The following is a 19,567-nucleotide window of genomic DNA, read 5'->3' on the forward strand; positions in this document are numbered from 1 at the left end:
CTTCCCACCCTTTGCCAGTCTGAGTAACTACACTTAACCCCTACTCTCTGTTTTCTGTTTTGTAAGGAATCTTACAACACCAGGTTATAGTCCAACAAATTTATTTTAAAATCACAAGCTTTCGGAGATTATCTCCTTCGTCAGATGATTGAATGAAAAGGTTCTCAAATCGCATATCTTATACAATGTTGGGACAGCATCACACCAATCAAAAGGTGTCGTTGTTATTCAAACAGGCCAGTCACGGAGAACAGAACGTCCCAGTACACTCGATATACATTGTGTCTTTTACACAGGCAAGCAGAAAGAAACTTAAAATGGCAGAGAGAGAGAGAGAATTTTAAAAAACATATAAATTTTTTCCCCCTTTTTGCTGGTGGGGTTACGTGTAGCGTGACATGAACCCAAGATCCCGGTTGAGGCCGTCCTCATGGGTGCGGAACTTGGCTATCAACTTCTGCTCGACGATTTTGCGTTGTCGTGTGTCTCGAAGGCCGCCTTGGAGAACGCTTACCCGAAGATCGGTGGCTGAATGTCCTTGACTGCTAAAGTGTTCCCCGACTGGGAGGGAACCCTCCTGTTTGGCGATTGTTGCGCGGTGTCCGTTCATCCGTTGTCGCAGCGTCTGCATGGTCTCGCCAATGTACCATGCTCCGGGGCATCCTTTCCTGCAACGTATGAGGTAAACAACGTTGGCCGAGTCACAGGAGTATGAACCATGTACCTGGTGGGTGGTGTCCTCTCGTGTGATGGTGGTATCCGTGTCGATGATCTGGCATGTCTTGCAGAGGTTGCCGTGGCAGGGTTGTGTGGTGTCGTGGACGCTGTTCTCATGAAAACTGGGTAACTTGCTGCGAACGATGGTCTGTTTGAGGTTGGGTGGCTGTTTAAAGGCGAGCAGTGGAGGCGTGGGGATGGCCTTAGCGAGGTGTTCGTCGTCATCGATGACATGTTGAAGGCTGCGGAGAACATGGTTTAGTTTCTCCGCTCCAGGGAAGTACTGGACGACGAAGGGTACTCTGTTGGTTGCGTCCCGTGTTTGTCTTCTGAGGAGGTCTATGCGATTCTTCGCTGTGGCCCGTCGGAACTGTCGATCGACAAGTCGAGCGTCATATCCCGTTCTTACGAGGGCGTCTTTCAGCGTCTGTAGGTGTCCATCGCGTTCCTCCTCGTCTGAGCAGATCCTGTGTATTCGTAGGGCCTGTCCATAGGGGATGGCCTCTTTGACGTGGTTGGGGTGGAAGCTGGAAAAGTGGAGCATCGTGAGGTTGTCCGTGGGCTTGCGGTAGAGTGAGGTGCTGAGGTGCCCGTCTTTGATGGAGATTTGTGTGTCCAAGAAAGAAACCGATTCTGAGGAGTAGTCCATGGTGAGTTTGATGGTGGGATGGAACTTGTTGATGTTATCGTGTAGTCTCTTCAGTGATTCTTCGCCGTGGGTCCATAGGAAGAAAATGTCGTCGATGTATCTGGTGTATAGTGTTGGTTGGAGGTCCTGTGCAGTGAAGAAGTCGTGCTCGAACTTGTGCATGAAAATGTTGGCGTATTGGGGTGCGAATTTGGTCCCCATGGCTGTTCCGTGTGTTTGGGTAAAGAACTGGTTATTGAAGGTGAAGACATTGTGATCCAGGATGAAGCGGATGAGTTGTAGGATGGCGTCTGGAGATTGGCTGTTGTTGGTGTTGAGTACTGAGGCTGTTGCAGCGATGCCGTCATCGTGGGGGATACTGGTGTATAGTGCCGAGACGTCCATCGTGGTGAGAAGTGTTCCTGGTTCAACTGGTCCGTGGGTGCTGAGTTTTTGTAGGAAGTCTGTAGTGTCGCGACAGAAGCTGGGGGTTCCCTGTACAATGGGTTTCAGGATGCCCTCGATGTATCCAGAGAGGTTCTCACACAGGGTTCCATTGCCTGATACGATAGGACGTCCGGGTGTGTTGGCTTTGTGTATCTTTGGGAGGCAGTAGAAGTCTCCCACGCGGGGAGTACGTGGGATGAGAGTGCGTAGGATGCTTTGAAGGTCTGGATCGAAGGTCTTGATCAGTTTGTTGAGCTGGTGGGTGTGTTCTTTGGTCGGATCTGCGGGTAACCGTCTGTAGTGTTCCTGGTTGTCCAGTTGTCGGTATGCTTCTTTGCAATAGTCCGTTCTGTTCTGTATGACAATGGCTCCTCCTTTGTCCGCTGGTTTGATGACGATGTTTCGGTTGGTCTTGAGAGCGTTGATGGCGTTGCGTTGTGCTCGGGTGACATTCTGGACTGTCTTCTGAGTGCGCCTGATGAATCTGGCATTGACGCATTTCCTGACAGCTTGGGCATACATGTCAAGCTGAGGGTAGCGACCCTCCGGAGGAGTCCAGTTTGACTCTTTCCTCTTCGGTTGCTGTACCGTGGATCCCTCTGTCTGCTGTTCTGGATCATTGATTGTCTCATTGGGTTCACTGTTGAAATCTTGGGGTTTGTGGTAAAATTCCCGGAGCCTCATTCTCCTGATGAATTCCTCTGTGTCCGCCGCGAGACCGATGCGGTCCATTTTGGTAGTGGGGCAGAAATTGAGCCCTCGGCTGAGAGGGCTCAATTTCTGCTTTGTAGCCAGTACATTTAACCTCTGAGCCTTCAAGGTTGTCCTTTCAGTTGTTATTTTAATGAGTGTGTAGGGTAGGATATTGTCCTTTCATCGATGATACGTGTTATTTTTAATGAGACAGTTGACTCAGAATCATTGCAAACCTGACATGAACACAAGAACATTGTTCTTCACTTCTGTTCTGTAGCGTTCCATTGGACCAAACCTTTTCCATGCACTGTACAGAATCCCAATGAAGGAAAACCCTTCTTGGGCACTCCTATTGTAAAGAATCCCATTGAATCAAACCCTCTTTCCATGGACGGTCATTGTATAGAATCCGTGGACAATGAAAATTGGCAAATCCCAAAACTGGCTTAAAGTGAATTGGCATCGAGAGTACGAACTTTGGGATGTCTGTTCGCTTCTGGCCAGGATTGGCAGGTACATTCTGTCACTACCTGGGGAAAAGAAGAAGAACTTGCATTTATATAGCGCCTTTCACGACCTCAAGATGTCCCAAAGCGCTTTACAGCCAATGAAGTACTTTTGAAGTGTAATCACTGTTGTAATGTAGCCAATTTATGCACAGCAAGATCTTTTACGTCCACCTGAGAGGGGAAATGGGACTTCGGTTTAACGTTTCATCTGAAAGATCCCATGGCTTTATTTCAAAGAAGAGCTGGGGAGTTCTCCCAATGTCCTGGCCCATATTTATCCCTCAACCAACATCACTGAAAAAAAGATTATCTGGCCACTTATCTCATTCCTATTTGTTGGGACCTTGCTGTGCATAAATTGGCTGCCACGTTTCCTACATTACAACTGTGACTGCACTTCAAAAAGTACTTAATTGGTTGTAAAATGCTTTGGGACATCCTGAGGTCGTGAAAGGCGCTATATAAATGCGAGCCTTTCTTTCTTTTCTTTCTAAAGATTGTGGGTTTCAGTATATTATCATGAGGAGAGATCTTAACATCCTAAAGAGTCAATCGCTTACTTTCTCGCCTGCTGTTAAGGCTCTTGAGAGGACGTCCTCAAACCACTGGAACTGGCCGGCAGGGTCACTCAGGTCCGCAGTCAGTGCGTTCCTGTTGTAGTAGAAGTTTGTGTTCAGGATGATCATCCGCTGTCCCTCCCGATTTGGCAGCTTCTCCGTGTAAAAGGCACCTACAAATTAAGGTGGGATGCAAACGGTCACTGGAATCACCATGCACGTTGAAGAAAATGTAGGGCGTGTCACAGGAAACATACAAGGGTTCACACAGGTCAGTGATAAACTCCAACAGCCTGCAGACAGCAGACTGCCATTGTTCAGTACACTCAATACCTGCCCTCCTGAAGGCACGGACTCCTGCTGGGTTATGGTTCCCAGGCCTCCAGCAGCCCTCTTGGTATATCATATGAAAGTCCATTTTTCATGTGCGAGCCTAGATAATGTGTTCTGGCAGGCTATGTGACTGTGGAGGGCATCACAGCCAAGTCTGATTTGGCATTGGCCTGATGTCCACACACCTACAGGAGTCACTGGAGAGCAGTCAAGAGCGGAAACCCTGACATTTCTTTTTCTCTTCCCTAGCTGAGGTGCTGAGACTACTTCTAGTGCCCCTCCTGGTGTGCATGACTCAGTTTCACACTGGGCCTCACCATTTCCAGGGATGGAGGGGGGACCTCAGGGGCAAAGCTTACTCCCAGCCCATGTTTATCCTGAGACTTGTTACTGTAATGCACACTCAGCAATAAAGTCTGTGTAGGTAGATAGCGTGGAACATAGGAATCGCTCGACGAGAAAAAAAAGGTCCGTCTAGTTCACCTGCTACCATCCTGGTAGTCGCATCATACAACGGCAATGGAGTTGTTGATTAATCGTGGCACTGAATCTCTATCAATTAGTCTACAACGGACCCAGACATGACACGAGGAAAACTCCAGCAGTGGAGAGCTTTGGGAACCATTGGCTCAAAGTCACCTGTTCCTTCCAAACATGCTACACTTACCACAGTCATGTCTCAAATTAATCATAAACTGTATCCCAAAATGTTATTTTCAGAAATAAATCTCTCTAATTTGCATTTAAATGAATCAATACTAACTGCTTCCGCCGTCTCCCCAGGGAGACTATCCCATAGATTGACAACTCACTCACTGCAATTTTATTTCTGCAGAGAGTTGTTATAATCAGGAATGCACTGCCTAAAAGGGGGGTGGAAGCAGATTCAGTAGTAACTTTCAAAAGGGAACTAGATAAATACTTGAAGGGGGAAAATTTGCAGGGCTATAGGGAAAGATCAGGGGAGTGGGACTAATTGGATAGCTCTTTCAAAGAGCTGGCACAGCCACGCTGGGCCGAATGGCCTCCTTTTATGCTGTAAGATTCTATGAGGTTTGAATTTACCCCCCTTCAAGCACAGGCTGTGTCCTCTGGTTCTACTGTTCTGGACAAAGTGAAACAGCTTGTCATGGTCTACATTATCTAGTCCCATTAGAATCCTACAAACAATCATATCACCTCGCAACCTTCTCTCTTCCAGTGAGAACATGCCCAATTTAGATAATTGCTCCTCATGTCCAATCCCTCTATCCCCTCAATCATTTTGGTTGCTCTCGTCCGTATCCTTTCAATAGCTGCAATCTCCTTTCTGTACTGTGGCGAACAGAATCGAACACAGTATTCTAAGTGTGGTCGCACCAATGATTAGTAAAGTGGCAGGTTTACCTCACTATTCTGGCTCAATATCGATCTTTCAATACATCCCAACATCTGATTTGCTTTACTCACTGCCACCGAGCATTGTTGCATTAGCTTCAATTTATTGTCAATCCCCAGACCTCTTTCATTTTCCGTGCACATTATTTTCTTTCCACTTCCGCTCCGCTTCTTGAATGGCTTCTTTTAAAATGAAGAGTATGCAAATGCTCCTGCTCAAAATCTGCATGCATCATATCTGTGCATGTACACAGACGCTTGAATTTTTTTCTTTTAATACCACCTTTTTTAAAATCCTGGTAGCAATCGGAGTTGAACAGGAGCAATGGGGAGACTTGTGGCTAGGAAGCTGTGAGCAGGAGGATGAGGAAGGCGAGGAGCTCCAGGTGAGTGCTTCATGAATATTTTTGCTCACTACGGTCGGTAACTTTTTCCAACAAAGGGTCAAAAGCGATGTCATGACTTTTTTTGGATGATGCAAATAGTGTTTTAAGCAGAGGTAAAAAAACATTTATAACAACTTCACAGTGGCTGAACCCCCTTGAAATGTACAAACTATACCTTTCAGGAAGGTGGGAATTGATCTTCCATCCAACCAGTGGGTCCACAGCTCCGCAGTTCGATTATAAATCACGTGGCCAGTGGCAGGAAACTGACTCTTTGGATGGATGTCATGGTTTCCCATTGCAGCGTAAACCTTGGTATCTGAATGAGCAATAATAAACACAATAATTATCATCCAGATGTCGTACAATTGGCTCTACGGACTGTGATGAGGAGGAATTTCTTCACTCAGAGGGTTGTGAATCTTTGGAAATCACTACTCCAGAGGGCTGTGGATGCTCAGTCGTTGAGTATATTTCAAAGCTGAGATCGATAGATTTTTGGACTCTAAGGGAATCAAGGGATATGGGGATCGGGCAGAAAAGTGGAGTTGAAGATCAGCCATAATCTTATTGAATGGTGGAACAGGCTCGAGGGGCCATACGGCCTACACCTGCTCCTATTTTTTATGTTCTTATGCATCTCTGGGGCTGATCTTTTTTTTCTCTCTCTCTTTGATTTTTATCCCTCTCCTAAAGGCACAATTACGGTATATGGCTCCACAGGTAGGGGGCCTCTCAGTCCCTCATCCAAATGGCCATTCCTCATGTGCAAACCCAGACAGTGAGTGTCAGTCGACTATATGAGCATAGTGAGGGGGGAGGGGCATACAGTCACATCTCATTCAGTCTTCACCCAACCTCCACGTATGTTCACGTAGCAGGAGTCACTGGCTAGCATTCAGGATGTTAATCCAATTGGATATAAGGAAGTTTCTAGTAAATTCCTCATCTAATCAAATTATTATTTGGTCCCAGTGCGTCTCCATTTTGGAGAGTCATCATAGTACTATATACAGGAAACGAAATTAAGTTTTGCCCTTAAGCCTCCCCCCCAACGGCTAGTCCAGTGTGGAGCTGAGCCATGAACACCAAGCAGGTCCATGCTGAATTGGGTGGTAATTGTGATGCTACAGTTGGCCTCAGTACCTCTGGGCTAGGGAAGAGAAAAAAAAAATGAACGAGGGTTTTCGTTCTTGATTGCTTTCCGGTATTGCTTGCAGGAACCTGTGGGTTTTTGTGGCGGTCAGGTCAAATCAAAATCAGACTCGGCTGTGATGTGTGCCATTGTTGGTTTTGGGCAACAATAGGCACTGCCCCAGCTGAGATCTGTACCGATTAACTCCCATTAATATGATACTTTAATTTTATTGGCGTAAGCACATTGTACTTGTAGGCATTTTGTAGCCCATTGCTTTCTGTTTCCACTGGATTCATTGGCGCACTGTCTCAGCAGAAAGCTCTGCCTCCTGGCGCCAGCCTGCAGAGGGGTCAAACCCGTCTGTCGTTTCACCTCAGTGAAGCCTGCCCGTCGCAGGCTGTGCCAGTGTTACCACTTACCTGGGAACACGTGCTGTATGAGCTGCGACACATTCCCAATCATCCGCAGCACTGCTTCATCACTGAGCTTCTCATTGGGGATGTGTGGAGTGTCATCCCTGGAGATGAAGGGAAAGATGAAGGGACATTAATCCAATTGGACAGGAGGAAGATGCTGGCTAATTCCAGATCTAATCAAATTTCTTATCTGGTCTCAGTGCGTCTCCATTTTGGAGATTTGGCTTACGATGAAAGTAAATAGGACAGAGAAAGTAAACCCAGAACAATACTTTCAGATATGCTTGGGCAGCGAGGCAAGTGGGAACAGGTTCAGGGTTATAAAGGACAAGCTTAGGACAGATGGCAGGAAATAGTTCTTTACAGAGATCAACAACTGGAATGATTTGCCAAGAAGGGTGAGTGAGGTCAAGACACTGGACTCGAGGAGACAGCTAGATGCTATAATGAAGAGGCTGATATTCTGGAAGGATGAAACCAAATGGACCAAAGGGCCATTTTTAATCTGAACCTATCTTGTGAAATGACAGACATCAACCAAAGCTGTAGTTTATACAAGACTGTATTGCTGGGCTGTGCTGAGTTGAGCTTGTGAGGGAGCAAATCCCTGCATGGAGACTGAATGTTACTTAAATTATTAAATACAATCTTAGCACAGATTAGAAAGAAATAATTTGCATTTTTATAGCACCCCTCACATCCTCAGGATGTCCCAAGTGCTTCACAACCAATGATTGCTTTTGAAGGGTAGTCACTGTTGTTTTGTAGGCCTATGTGGCAGCCAATTTGTCCACAGCAAGGTCTCACAAACAGCAATGAGATGAATGATCAGTTTATCTGGTTTGATGGTGTTGGTTGAGGGATGAATGTTGGTCAGGAGATCAGGAAATCTCCATGCACTTCTTTGAAAAAAAAATGCCATAGGATCTTTTACATCCACCTGAACAGGCAGACAGAGCTTTGGTTTAATGACTCATCTGAAAGACCTCCAACAGTGCAGCACCCCCTCAGTACTGCACTGAAGTATCAGCCAATATTATATGCTCAAGTCTCCGGACTGGGGGCTTGAATCCACAACCTTCAGACTCAAGAGGCAAAAGTGCTACCACTGAACCACAGCTGACTTGGAGAATTAAACACCATGAGGTAAAATTTCCGTGGGGGTTTTCCCGATCATCTGCTGCAACTGCGGCGGAAGATCGGTGCAAACCCCAGAGAATCAGTGTGAATGGCCATTAACGTCGTTTCCCTGGGCTTTCTGCTGAAGTTATGGGTGGATGGTTGGGAAAACCCAGGAGGAAATTCCAGACGCCCAAGTTATCCCCACACCGTCATACTCTGTAGAGCGGCATTTCAAATGGGGATATGTATCAAAGGAGGTTAAACAAACAACAAAAACATACCATCGCACCTAGGGGTGGATACTTATCACCCCATCCTTTAAAAGTCTTCTGAGAGGCCAATTTGGATGTCTGATTTGGTCCAATCTCATTCAGGAGTGCAATTCAAGTGGCTACATATAGAGGGAACATGGGAAATAGGAATGGTAGGCTGTCTGTTCAGAGGATGCTGAAAGTTACGGCTCACTGTAAGGGCAGTATAGAGGGAGCTCTAAAGTTTGTAAGAGCAGCAAAGGGGAATGGAACAATTTTCCGGTTTGGTATTGTGGATGTACTGACTGGGAACGAAGATAAAAAAAAGCTTTGCATTTAGTAGCACTGTTATCCCTCACCTCTCCATATAGACTGGGACTGGATAGGCCCAGACCTGCTGGAATTGTACGGGGGTATGCTTCTGGCAGGCAGCATGTCAGACTCCATGAGGAAAGGCATCATCACCCTCATCTACAAGCAGAAGGGCGAGGGAAGAAATCAAAAACTGGCGACCCATTTCACTACTTAATGTGGACTACAAAATTCTGTCCAAGGTCATCGCCAATCGAATCAAGTCAGCCCTGGAGGTGGTGATCCACCCCGATCAGACCTACGCTGTACCTGGCAGGAAGATCTCTGATAGCCTGGCGCTACTCAGGGATATGATCGCCTACCTACAGGACAGGGGGGTGAACACCTGCCTCATCAGCCTGGACCAGGAGAAGGTCTTTGACAGAATATCCCACACGTACATGATGGACGTGCTCTCCAAAATGGGGGTTGGGGAGGGAATCCGCAATTGGATCCAACTGCTCTATACAGACATCAGTAGCGCAGTTTCAATCAACGGGTGGGAATCAGAAAGCTTGCCGATCAAATCTGGAGTCAGGCAGGGCTGTCCTCTCTCCTCCATCTTATTCGTGTGTTGCATCAAACCCTTTGCCGAGTCCATCAGGAGGGATGTGGACTTAAGAGGGGTGACGATCCCAGGCAGTGGGGGGCACTCAGGTCAAGGCCTCCCTGTACATGGACAATGTCACCGCCTTTTGCTCGGATCAGCTGTCGGTCCGCAGATTGATGAGCATCTGCGACCAATTTGAACTGGCCTCGGGGGCCAGGGTAAATCGTACCAAGAGCGAGGCCATGTTCTTTGGGAACTGGACCGACTAATCCTTTGTCCCCTTCACCATCAGGTCGGTTTACCTGAAGGTGCTGAGGATCTGGTTCGGGGGGCCAGGGCGCGCACCAAGAACTGGAAGGAGCGTATCTCCAAGGTTAAGCAGAAACTGGCACTGTAGGATTGACGATCCCTCTCGATCGTGGGCAAGAACCTGGCCATCAGGTGCGAGGTGCTCTCGGTGTTGCTGTACGTGGCGCAGGGCTGGCCCATACCTCGCTCCTGCGCCGCGACAGTCACCCAAGCCATCTTCCACTTTATCTGGAGATCAAAAATGGACCATGTCCGCAGGGACACGATGTACAAATCTCTAGAGAAAAGGGGGAATAACGTGCCCAATGTGGCCCTCATCCTGATGGCCACTTTTGTGTGTGGCTGCATCAAGCTGTGCATCAACCCTCGGTACACAAACACAAAGTGTCACTACGTGCTGAGGTTCTACCTGTCCCCGGTGTTGAGAAGGATGGGCCTGGCCACACTGCCACGGAACGCTCCGTCCAGTTGGACTGTTCCGCCCCACCTGTCCTTCGTGGAAAAGTTTGTGCAGAAAAACACCTTTGACCACAAGGCGATCAGCAAGTGGTCCGCACATAACGTCCTCGAGACCCTGCGGGAAAAGGAGATGGTGGATCCTGTCGGTTGGTTCCCCGAGAAGACTGTCCAAGTCATTTGGCAGAACGCCTCATCGCCAGAGCCGTCAAACAAGCACCAAGACATAGCTTGGCTGGTGGTGAGAAGGGCCCTTCCCGTCAGATCCTTCATGCGCTCCCGGACTCTCAGCGCCACCGCGCGCTGTCCCTGAGGAGGCTGCGGTGGAGACGAGACCGTCACCCATCTCCTTCTGGAATGCGTCTTTGCAAAGAAGGTCTGGAGAGAGATGCAGTGGTATCTGTCCAGGTTCGTTCCGAGCAGTTCCGTAACACAGGACTCTGTGCTCTACGGGCTGTTCCCGGGCACGCACACCGAGACGGACATCAACTGCTGCTGGAAGACCATCAACTCGGTGAAAGACGCCCTTTGGTCTGCCCGAAACTTGCTGGTCTTCCAGTGCAAGGAGCTGTCCTCGACCGAGTGTTGCAGACTGGCACATTCCAAGGTCCAGGACTACGTGCTCAGGGACGCACTGAGGATGGGTGCGGCCACCGCAAAGGCTCTGCGGGGAAAGGCAATCGTTTAGAGCCTTCCTGCCATTGTATACCGAGGGGCTGCAATCAGGGAAAAACCCCCCTGGGCAGAATGTAAAATTCAAATTGATGTAATGTATCTGTAATGAATCTGTAACGTACTTGTAATCAATAATCTGTATTGAGTGTAATGCAATGAGGCACCCTAGGCTGTCATGAACTGTAATTATGTACAATGTGTACATTGAACTGTACTTGAAGTAACCTGCAAATTGTATAATCTGTATTGTGTACGTTTGGAATGTGATATGACAACTGTATTGTATGTATTGTTGCAAATTTTATGAATAAAGTATATTTTTTGAAAAAAAAATAGACCACGACAAGATATTTCACCTTGTCTGGAACAGCAGAACCAGAGCCTGTGCTTGAAAGGCGGTAAATTCAAAACTAATCTGCAGAAACAATATTTCAGTGAGTGAGCGGTCAATCAATGGAACGGGCTCTCTCGGGAGACGGTGGAAGCAGTTAGTATTGATTCATTCAATTGCAAATTAGATAGTTTTCTTTCAGAAAATAACATTTTGGGATACATTATATGAGTAACTTAAGACATGACGTGGTAAGTGTAACATGCTTGGGAGGATAAAGGCAACTTTGAACCTATGGATCCCAAAGCTCTCCACCACTGGGGTTTTCCTCGCCTCATGTCTGGGTCTGTTGTAGACTAATTGATAGAGATCGATTGCCATGATTAAACAACTCTACTATAGTTGTATTATGCGACTACCAGGATCGTAGAAGGCGAACTAGATGGACCTTGGTCTTTTCTCGTCTAGCAGTTCCTATGTTCCTATATAGGCACGCATTCAACTGCCACGCATTCACACACACTTATATGCACATACCTACCCTGTCCAAATGATAAAATTCGGATTCGGGAAGATATCCTTCATGGCATAGATTGATGAATTGATCAGAGCCCAAGGAGAGTCGCAAAGGTAACTACCCCATTTCCCAGGATTCCTCACAGGCTCCGAAGCGGAAGGGCACACTGCCCAAGGATTGTCGGTTACTTTGTAATCAGGATCCCAGTGCACGTCTGTGATGTGCCAGAAATAACCTGAATGCAAGAAGAAGTACATCTCATGACTGGAGGGGCAAAAATATTTCTGCGTTACTGGCCCAGGGCCATTCTATATCAAACCATTATAAAGGCTGATTTAATGTCACTAATCCAGATATGTTAATTCAATAATGTTAGACTGCACGATTGGTTCTCACCCTCTGTGTAACACTCTTCCCCTCTCTCTGTTACACTGTGTTTAACACACTCCCTGTCTCTCTTACACATGTGGAATACACTCTCACTCTCTCTGTTACACTGTGTTTAACACACTTATTGTTTCTCTCTTACCATCTGTGTAACCGACACCCCCTCGTTCTATTATACTGGGTATAACACACTCACTGTCTTTCTCTCACTCTCTGCGTAATAGACTCCCCTCTCTCTGTTACACTACTGTGTCAGCCATGGCTCAGTGGTAGCACCCTCATCTCTGAGTCAGAAGGTTGTGGATTCAAGTCCCACTCCAGAAACTTGAGCACAAAATCTAGGTTGACTAGATTACTACAGGGCAGTACTGAGGGAGTGCTGCACTGTTGGAGGTGCCGTCTTTCAGATAAGACGTTAAACCAAGGCCCCATCCGTCCTCTCAGGTGGATGTAAAAGATATTTATCCTTCAACTGACATTCCTAAAAAAAACACATTATCTGTTGATTATCTCATTGCTTTTTGTGGGACCTTGCTGTGTGCAAACTGGCTGCTGCTTTTCCTACTCTAAAACAGTTACTACACTTCAAAAGTACTTTATTGGCTGTAAAACGCTTTGGGACATCCTGAAATTGTGAAAGGCGCTATATAAATGCAAGTCTTTCTTTTCTTTCTTTAACACACTCGTTTCTCTGTTACACTGTGTATAACACACACCCTGTCTCTTTCTCTCTTACCCTCTGTGTAACACGCACTCCCTCTCTCGTTACAAAGAGGGTGGGAGAGAGACAGTGAGTGTAACAGAGGGGGAGTCTGTTACACAGAGGGTACTAGAGACACAATGAGTGTATGACACACAGTGTAACAGGACGAGGGGGAGTGTTACACAGACGGTAAGAGAGAGACATTGGCCTCGATCTTAGCCCCCCCACGAAGGACAGGAGGAGGTCGGAAGGGGGTGGGGTGGGGGGAAAGGGGGTGTTGGTGCTTAAACCTTTTGTGCAATTGGGAGCCTGATTTAAATTTAACTGCTGCTGGACGGGTTTCCCAGGGCTCAGGAAACCCAGCAACGAAAGCGAGGCGGGAGCTGCCTGCTCCAGAAGGTAAGTGGCTTTTTATAGAACTCCTTGTGGGCCAGGAGAACCAGGAGTGCTGCCCGATGCATCTCGAGGAAGCCTTCAGCCTCCCCCTTGCCGATCGCGGCCCCTCTCTAGCCTGTCGTGATCGCAGACCTCACCCCCCGACACCTGACCAGCAGCCCGCGATCACAGACGACCCCCACCCCTGGCACCTGACCTGGGATCACTGCCGACACCCCTCGACACCTGACCTGCGATCACGGCCGACCCCACCACCACCCCCCAGCCATGGCTAGGCTCCTCCCCCTCGCTCACCCCCCTGTCCGAATTCTGATGCAGCCTGCTCCCCTCTCGATTGCCAGCAGCCATCCCCAGGTGTCCCCAGCTGTGCCCCCCTGCCGCTGGTTTTCCCACCCACCCGTTAAATTCGGCAGGACCCCCACGTCCCTGGCCTTGCCAGGTTTCCCCACCACTAAAGCGCTTCCCCCTCACCCTCTCCGTCTCCCTGGAGTTATCAGGGCCATTCCACTAAAGATAACAGAGAGGGGGGGGAGTATGATGTACCCAGCGAAACAGAGAGGGGGGGGGGGGGGGGGGGGAGGCGTGTCGCGCACGGTGTAACGGGGGAGGGGAGGGGAGGGGGGGGCAGTGTGTAGGACACAGTATGACAGAGAGGGGGTGTTTGTTGCACAGAAGGTAACAGAGAGACAGGGAGTGTAACACACTCCCCCCTTGCTGTTACACTTGTATAATATACTTCATTGTCTCTCTTACCCTATGTGTAGCCCACTTCCAGCTCCTTATTACCCTGTCTATCACATTGCCTGTCTTTCTCTTTTGCTTCATGTAACACACATCCAGCTCCCTGGCACCCTCTAAGTATTGCACTGCCCTCTGTTGTATCCTTAATATGTTTGGAACTCTATTTTTCCTTGCATTGCATTTGCCTACAAAAAAACAGGGGCTACACTTCACAAGTAGTTAACTGATTACGTGTCAACCGTGACATAGTGGAGGTTCAGGAGGTCATGGGTTCAAGCCCGACCCCAGAGACTTGAGCACATAACCTAGGCCGACATCCCAGTGCAGTACTGAGGGAGACCTGCACTGTTGGAGGTGCCGTCTTTTGGGTGAGATGTTAAAGGTCTGCCCTCTCGGGTGGATGTAAAAGATCCTATGTCGCCATTCGAAGAAGAGCAGGGGAGTTGTCCTGGCCAATGTTATCCCTCAACTAAAAACAGATCAGGTGCTATGGAAGGCGGCTCACCACCACCTTCTCAAGGGCAATTAGGGATGGGCAATAATTGTTGGCCTCGCCAGCGACGCCCACATCCCATGAACGGATAAAACAAAAATGCAAGTCCTTTCTTTTATCTGGTCATTTATCTCACTGATGTTAGTTTGACCTTGCTGGCATTTCTGTACAACAATGATTACACTTCAGAAGCACTTCATTCAGAAGGCTTAACACCACCTTCTCAGGACTAGGGATGGGCAATAAATGTCGGCCTCACCAGCGACGCCCACATCCCAAGAATGAATGTTAAAAAATTGGCTGTGAAGCAACGTCCTGAGGTTGTGAATAGGGCTCTGTATAAATCACCCTTATTCTGTCCTCACCTGACTTTGAGCAGGAGCCACTGGATAGTGATGGGGAACAGTGTGCCCTGGCTGACTGACTTTCCCCACTCCAAGCCAGGTGCACTGAACCAGCTGCAGTGTCCCAGTTGGGGCTCTCTGCAAGTTGAAAAATAAGCAATGCTTTATCTTACCTGTCAGGGATACAGCAGCACCAGAGTTTGCCAAAAGCAAAAGGAAAATGAGGAGAGTCATGGTTGAGCAGGAAGTGCTGTTTCACATCAGCCAGTGACTCCTGGACTTTACCCCTGGGCCATTTCTTGCGACCCAAGAGGGCTTGAATTGATAAAACAATCGAGATGTAACAGCGGGGATATTAACTTTTCCTGGGGTTGTGAACTCGAGGTTGGTGAGATGTTCCTGGAATGGTTCGGTCTCCCACAAGGTGACAGTCGGTAAACAGAAGGCGAAAGGGTTTGGAAATGGGACGTTTGGGGTGTGGTTTAATGTTGCGGAGTTTGGAGAGTCATCAGGTCCCAGATGGGAATCTGGATCCAGGTTCAGAGGTTGCAATAGGGCGTGATTTTAGGGAAATGGGAAAGGAATTGAAATCGGGACAAGATGTAAGTTCCGACGGGCTGACTTACCCTTTTTAATTCGTTCACTTTATCCCGACTTCGATTCGGTAAAAACCTGGAGATATTTCTCCGAATTGAAGATTTATGTCTCAAACATGGGAACATACAAACACACGGAGATAGAGCTAAAAACACAGAACCACGGGGCGAGACGGAAACACACAGGGAGAGAGACACATACAGATTGATACAGATAGAGGCATACATGTAAAGAGAAAAACACGGTGAGACACATACACAGATACTCTGACTCTGATACAGAGAGACATACACAGACACACTGAAACAGGGAGAGAGACACAGACACTGAAACACACAGGGGAGAGACACACAAACATACAGGGAGAGACACTGACAGTGAAACACACGGGGGAGAGACACAAACATACAGGGAGAGACACAGACAGTGAAACACACAGGGGAGAGACACACAAACATACAGGGAGAGACACAGACAGTGAAACACATAGGGGGAGAGACACACAAACATACAGGGAGAGACACAGACAGTGAAACACACAGGGGAGAGACACACAAACATACAGGGAGCGACACAGACAGTGAAACACACAGGGGAGAGATGCACAAACATACAGGGAGAGACACAGACAGTGAAACACATGGGGGAGAGACACAAACATACAGGGAGAGACACAGACAGTGAAACACATAGGGGGAGAGACGCAGACAGTGAAACACATCGGGGGTGGTGACATTGTGAAACAGAGAGCGAGAGATGTATGCACACATGGAGAGTGACATACTGAAACACAGGTAGAAATACACACATGCACTCTGAAAGACATGGAGGGTGTGATGCAGACAAAACACACAAGGAGAGAGTTGCACATCTTGACTATGGGTACATGTTATATTTCTCATTCTAACTTGCCCCCAGCGCATCACAAATGTAAAACCAGGAAACTCAGGGCTGCAGCATCACTTGCCCTCGTTATCATAAACTTTAATTAGATGCATGGGACCAAATCGTGTTTGGAAACTTGGGTGGGCGAGGAAGAGATCAATTTTGTGGCAGAAATCTGATGGAAACTGCTTCCACCTCTCTTTGTTGGCCAGTCAAGTGAGTTGCCCCGATTGTAGACCCCAGAAATGCTGAAAATGACGTTTAATTTAGGGCCAGTCTGTTTAAATCAAGTGAGACAGTTCATATTTTTATGTCATTATGCAAAGATGTCGTATTCATTGAACTAAGTGAATCTGCTCATAACCAGTGCTCTGTTACATTCATCTCACTGTGGAATAAAGCAGCTGAATGATTAAGACCAAATTTTGCCACATCTGTGGTAGCACCCTTGCCTCTGAGTCAGAAGGTTGTGAGTTCAAGTCCCCCTCCAGAGACTTGAGCACATAATCCAGGCTGACACACCCAGTGCAGTACTGAGGGAGCACTGCAATGTTGGAGGTGCTGTTTTTCGGATGCCCTCTCAGGTGGACGGAAAAGATCCCATGGTACTATTTCGAAGAGGAGCAGGGGAGTTCTCCCTAATGTCTTGGCCAATATTTATCCCTCAACCAACATCACTAAAACAGATTATCTGGGTCATTATCACATTGCTGCTCGTGGGGGTTTGCTCTACGACAAATTGGCTGCCGTGTTTCCTACGTTACAACAGAGACTACACTTCAAAAGTACTTAATTGGTTGTAAAGTATATTCGGGCGTCTTGAGGTTGAGCAAGACTCTAAATAAATGCAAGTCTTTCTTTTTCGGTTAACAATCTGATGATGAAGATATTGAAGAGATACATATGCGAAAGACGAGAATATTCGGTTCAAATCGCAAAGGGAAGCTGCTGTTACATCCCTGGGTTATGCTGTCGTACAGATGGATAAAGGGCAGTGTGAGGCCATTCCCATCAGAGTAAGATGCTCAGAATGCTTACGGGAGTGACTGACATCACTGATCCCGAGAAGGTATCTACGAACGCCTCAAATTCGTAACAAACAGAGAGACACACGCTGAAGTACACGGTGGAAGTATTACAAGGAGAGACATACGGAGACAGACAGGGGCACACACTGCAGTGAAACACACAGAGTGCAACAACGAGTGACAGCCTTTAGGGAGACTGCACTCAGTTCACTTGCATATCATAGATGTCAGCACAGCGATGGGGAACAGAAACAAACGTATAGGACCAGCAACAGAATGCCAGACACCACAATCTGTTATAGAATGAAGCAATATCGTTGGCCCCTGATACTCTGACTGACCCAGAGACAGGCTGAGGACAGTGAAAACTGGTTTGTATCCTATCTTATTTATAAAATTAGAATAAAGTATTTTATAATGTGTGGATTCACAAGGCTGTGATACCTTCAATTTAAAAAGAGGAGCTTTTTTTCAAAAAAAAGTATGATATACAACTTTTAAAGTGAATTTTTTCACTATTATTGGACTATAATAGGTTATAACTGCAGTGTAAGTGTGAAGATCTATTACCACCCGTGATTTTATACATTGTAGCTGAACTCTGCCACCTGGTGGTAGGAAGTGGGTTAACACCTGCAATTCTCACATGGAAAGAAAGAAATTGCATTTATATAGTGCCTTTCGCAACCTCAGGATGCCCTAAAGTGCTTTACAGCCAATGAAGTACTTTTGAAGTGTAGTCACTGTTGTAATGTAGGAAACGCGGCAGTCAATTTGTGCACAGCAAGCTTCCTGGCATGGATTGAGAATTGGTTAAAAGACAGAAAACAGAGTAGGAATAAACGGTTCTTATTCAGGTTGGCAGACTGTGACTAGTGGGGTACTGCAGGGATCGGTGCTTGGGCCCCAGATATTCACAATCTATATCAATGATTTGGATGAGGGGACCAAATGTAATATTTCCAAGTTTGCCGATGACACAAAACTAGGTGGGAATGTGAGTTGTGAGGAGGATGCAAAGAGGCTGCAAGGGGATATAGACAGGTTAAGTGAGTGGGCAAGAACATGGCAGATTGGATATAATGTTGAAAAATGTGAAGTTATCCACTTTGGTAGGAAAAACAGAAATACAGAGTATTTTTTAAATGGTGAGAGATTGGGAAATGTTGATGTTCAAAGGGACCTGGGTGTCCTTGTACATGAGTCACTGGAAGTTAACATGCAGGTCCAGCAAGCAATTAGGAAGGCAAATGGTATGTTGGCCTTTATTACAAGAGGATTTGAGTACGGGAGTAAAGATATCTTACTGCAATTATATAGGGCCTTGGTGAGACCGCACCTGGAGTATTGTGTGCAATTTTGGTCTCCTTACCTAAGAAAGGATATACTTGCCATAGAGGGAGTGCAACGAAGGTTCACCAGACTGATTCCTGGGATGGCGGGATTGTCATTTGAGGAGAGATTAAGTAGACTAGGCCTGTGTTCTCTAGAGTTTAGAAGAATGAGAGGTGATCTCTTTGAAACATACAAAATTCTTACAGGGCTCGACAGGGTAGATGCAAGGAGGATGTTTCCCGGGGCTGGGGAGTCTAGAACCAGGGGTCACAGTCTCAGAATAAGGGGTAGGCCATTTAGGACTGAGATGAGGAGAAATTTCTTCACTCAGAGGGCAGTGACTCTTTGGAATTCTCTACCCCAGAGGGCTGTGGAGGATCAGACATTGAGTACATCCAAAACAGAGATCATTAGATTTTTAGATATTAAAGGCATCAAGGGATATGGGGATAGTGCAGGAAAATGGCATTGAGGTGGAAGATCAGCCATGATCTTGTTGAATGGCAGAGCAGGCTTGAGGGGCCGGATGGCCTACTCCTGCTCCTATTTCTTATGTTCTTATGTAAACAACAATGAAATAATGGCCAGATAATCTGTTTCGGTGATGTTGGTTGAGGGTTAAATATTGGCCAGAACACTAGGGAGAACCCCCCTGCTCTTCTTCGAATAGTGCCATTGGATATTTTGCGTCCACCTGAGAGGGCAAATGGGGTCTCAGCTTAATGTCTGATCTGAAAGACGGCACCTCCAACAGTGCATCACTCCCTCAGTACCGCGCTGGAGTATCAGCCTAGATTTTGTGCTCAAGTCTCTGGACCCACGACCATTTGACTCAGAGGCGAGGGTGCTATCCCTGAGCCATGGCTGACATGTATTTTATATGCACAAACAG

The 19,567-nt window shown here is 47.1% G+C and overlaps 1 protein-coding gene across 3 annotated transcripts in view; it reads right to left on the reverse strand.

Moving 5' to 3' along the window:
• Positions 1 to 19,567, reverse strand: part of LOC137332574 (acid sphingomyelinase-like phosphodiesterase 3b) — a 61,472-nt gene that overhangs the window by 17,220 nt on the left and 24,685 nt on the right. Inside the window, exons 1-5 of one of the 3 annotated variants that reach the window (XM_067996503.1) lie at positions 15,004 to 15,318; positions 11,791 to 12,001; positions 7,208 to 7,305; positions 5,826 to 5,969; positions 3,558 to 3,727 (exon numbers count right to left, since the gene is read on the reverse strand). In XM_067996503.1, coding sequence (XP_067852604.1) covers positions 3,558 to 3,727; positions 5,826 to 5,969; positions 7,208 to 7,305; positions 11,791 to 12,001; positions 15,004 to 15,064 — 684 coding nt within the window. In that variant the 5' untranslated portion in view covers positions 15,065 to 15,318. Of the gene's footprint in view, positions 1 to 3,557; positions 3,728 to 5,825; positions 5,970 to 7,207; positions 7,306 to 11,786; positions 12,002 to 15,003; positions 15,319 to 19,567 lie in introns of those variants that run through there. The other 2 variants (XM_067996505.1, XM_067996504.1) reach the window with 2 other exon arrangements.

Source organism: Heptranchias perlo, chromosome 14 (genome assembly GCF_035084215.1).
Source record: "Heptranchias perlo isolate sHepPer1 chromosome 14, sHepPer1.hap1, whole genome shotgun sequence".
Taxonomy (NCBI): Eukaryota; Metazoa; Chordata; class Chondrichthyes; order Hexanchiformes; family Hexanchidae; genus Heptranchias; species Heptranchias perlo.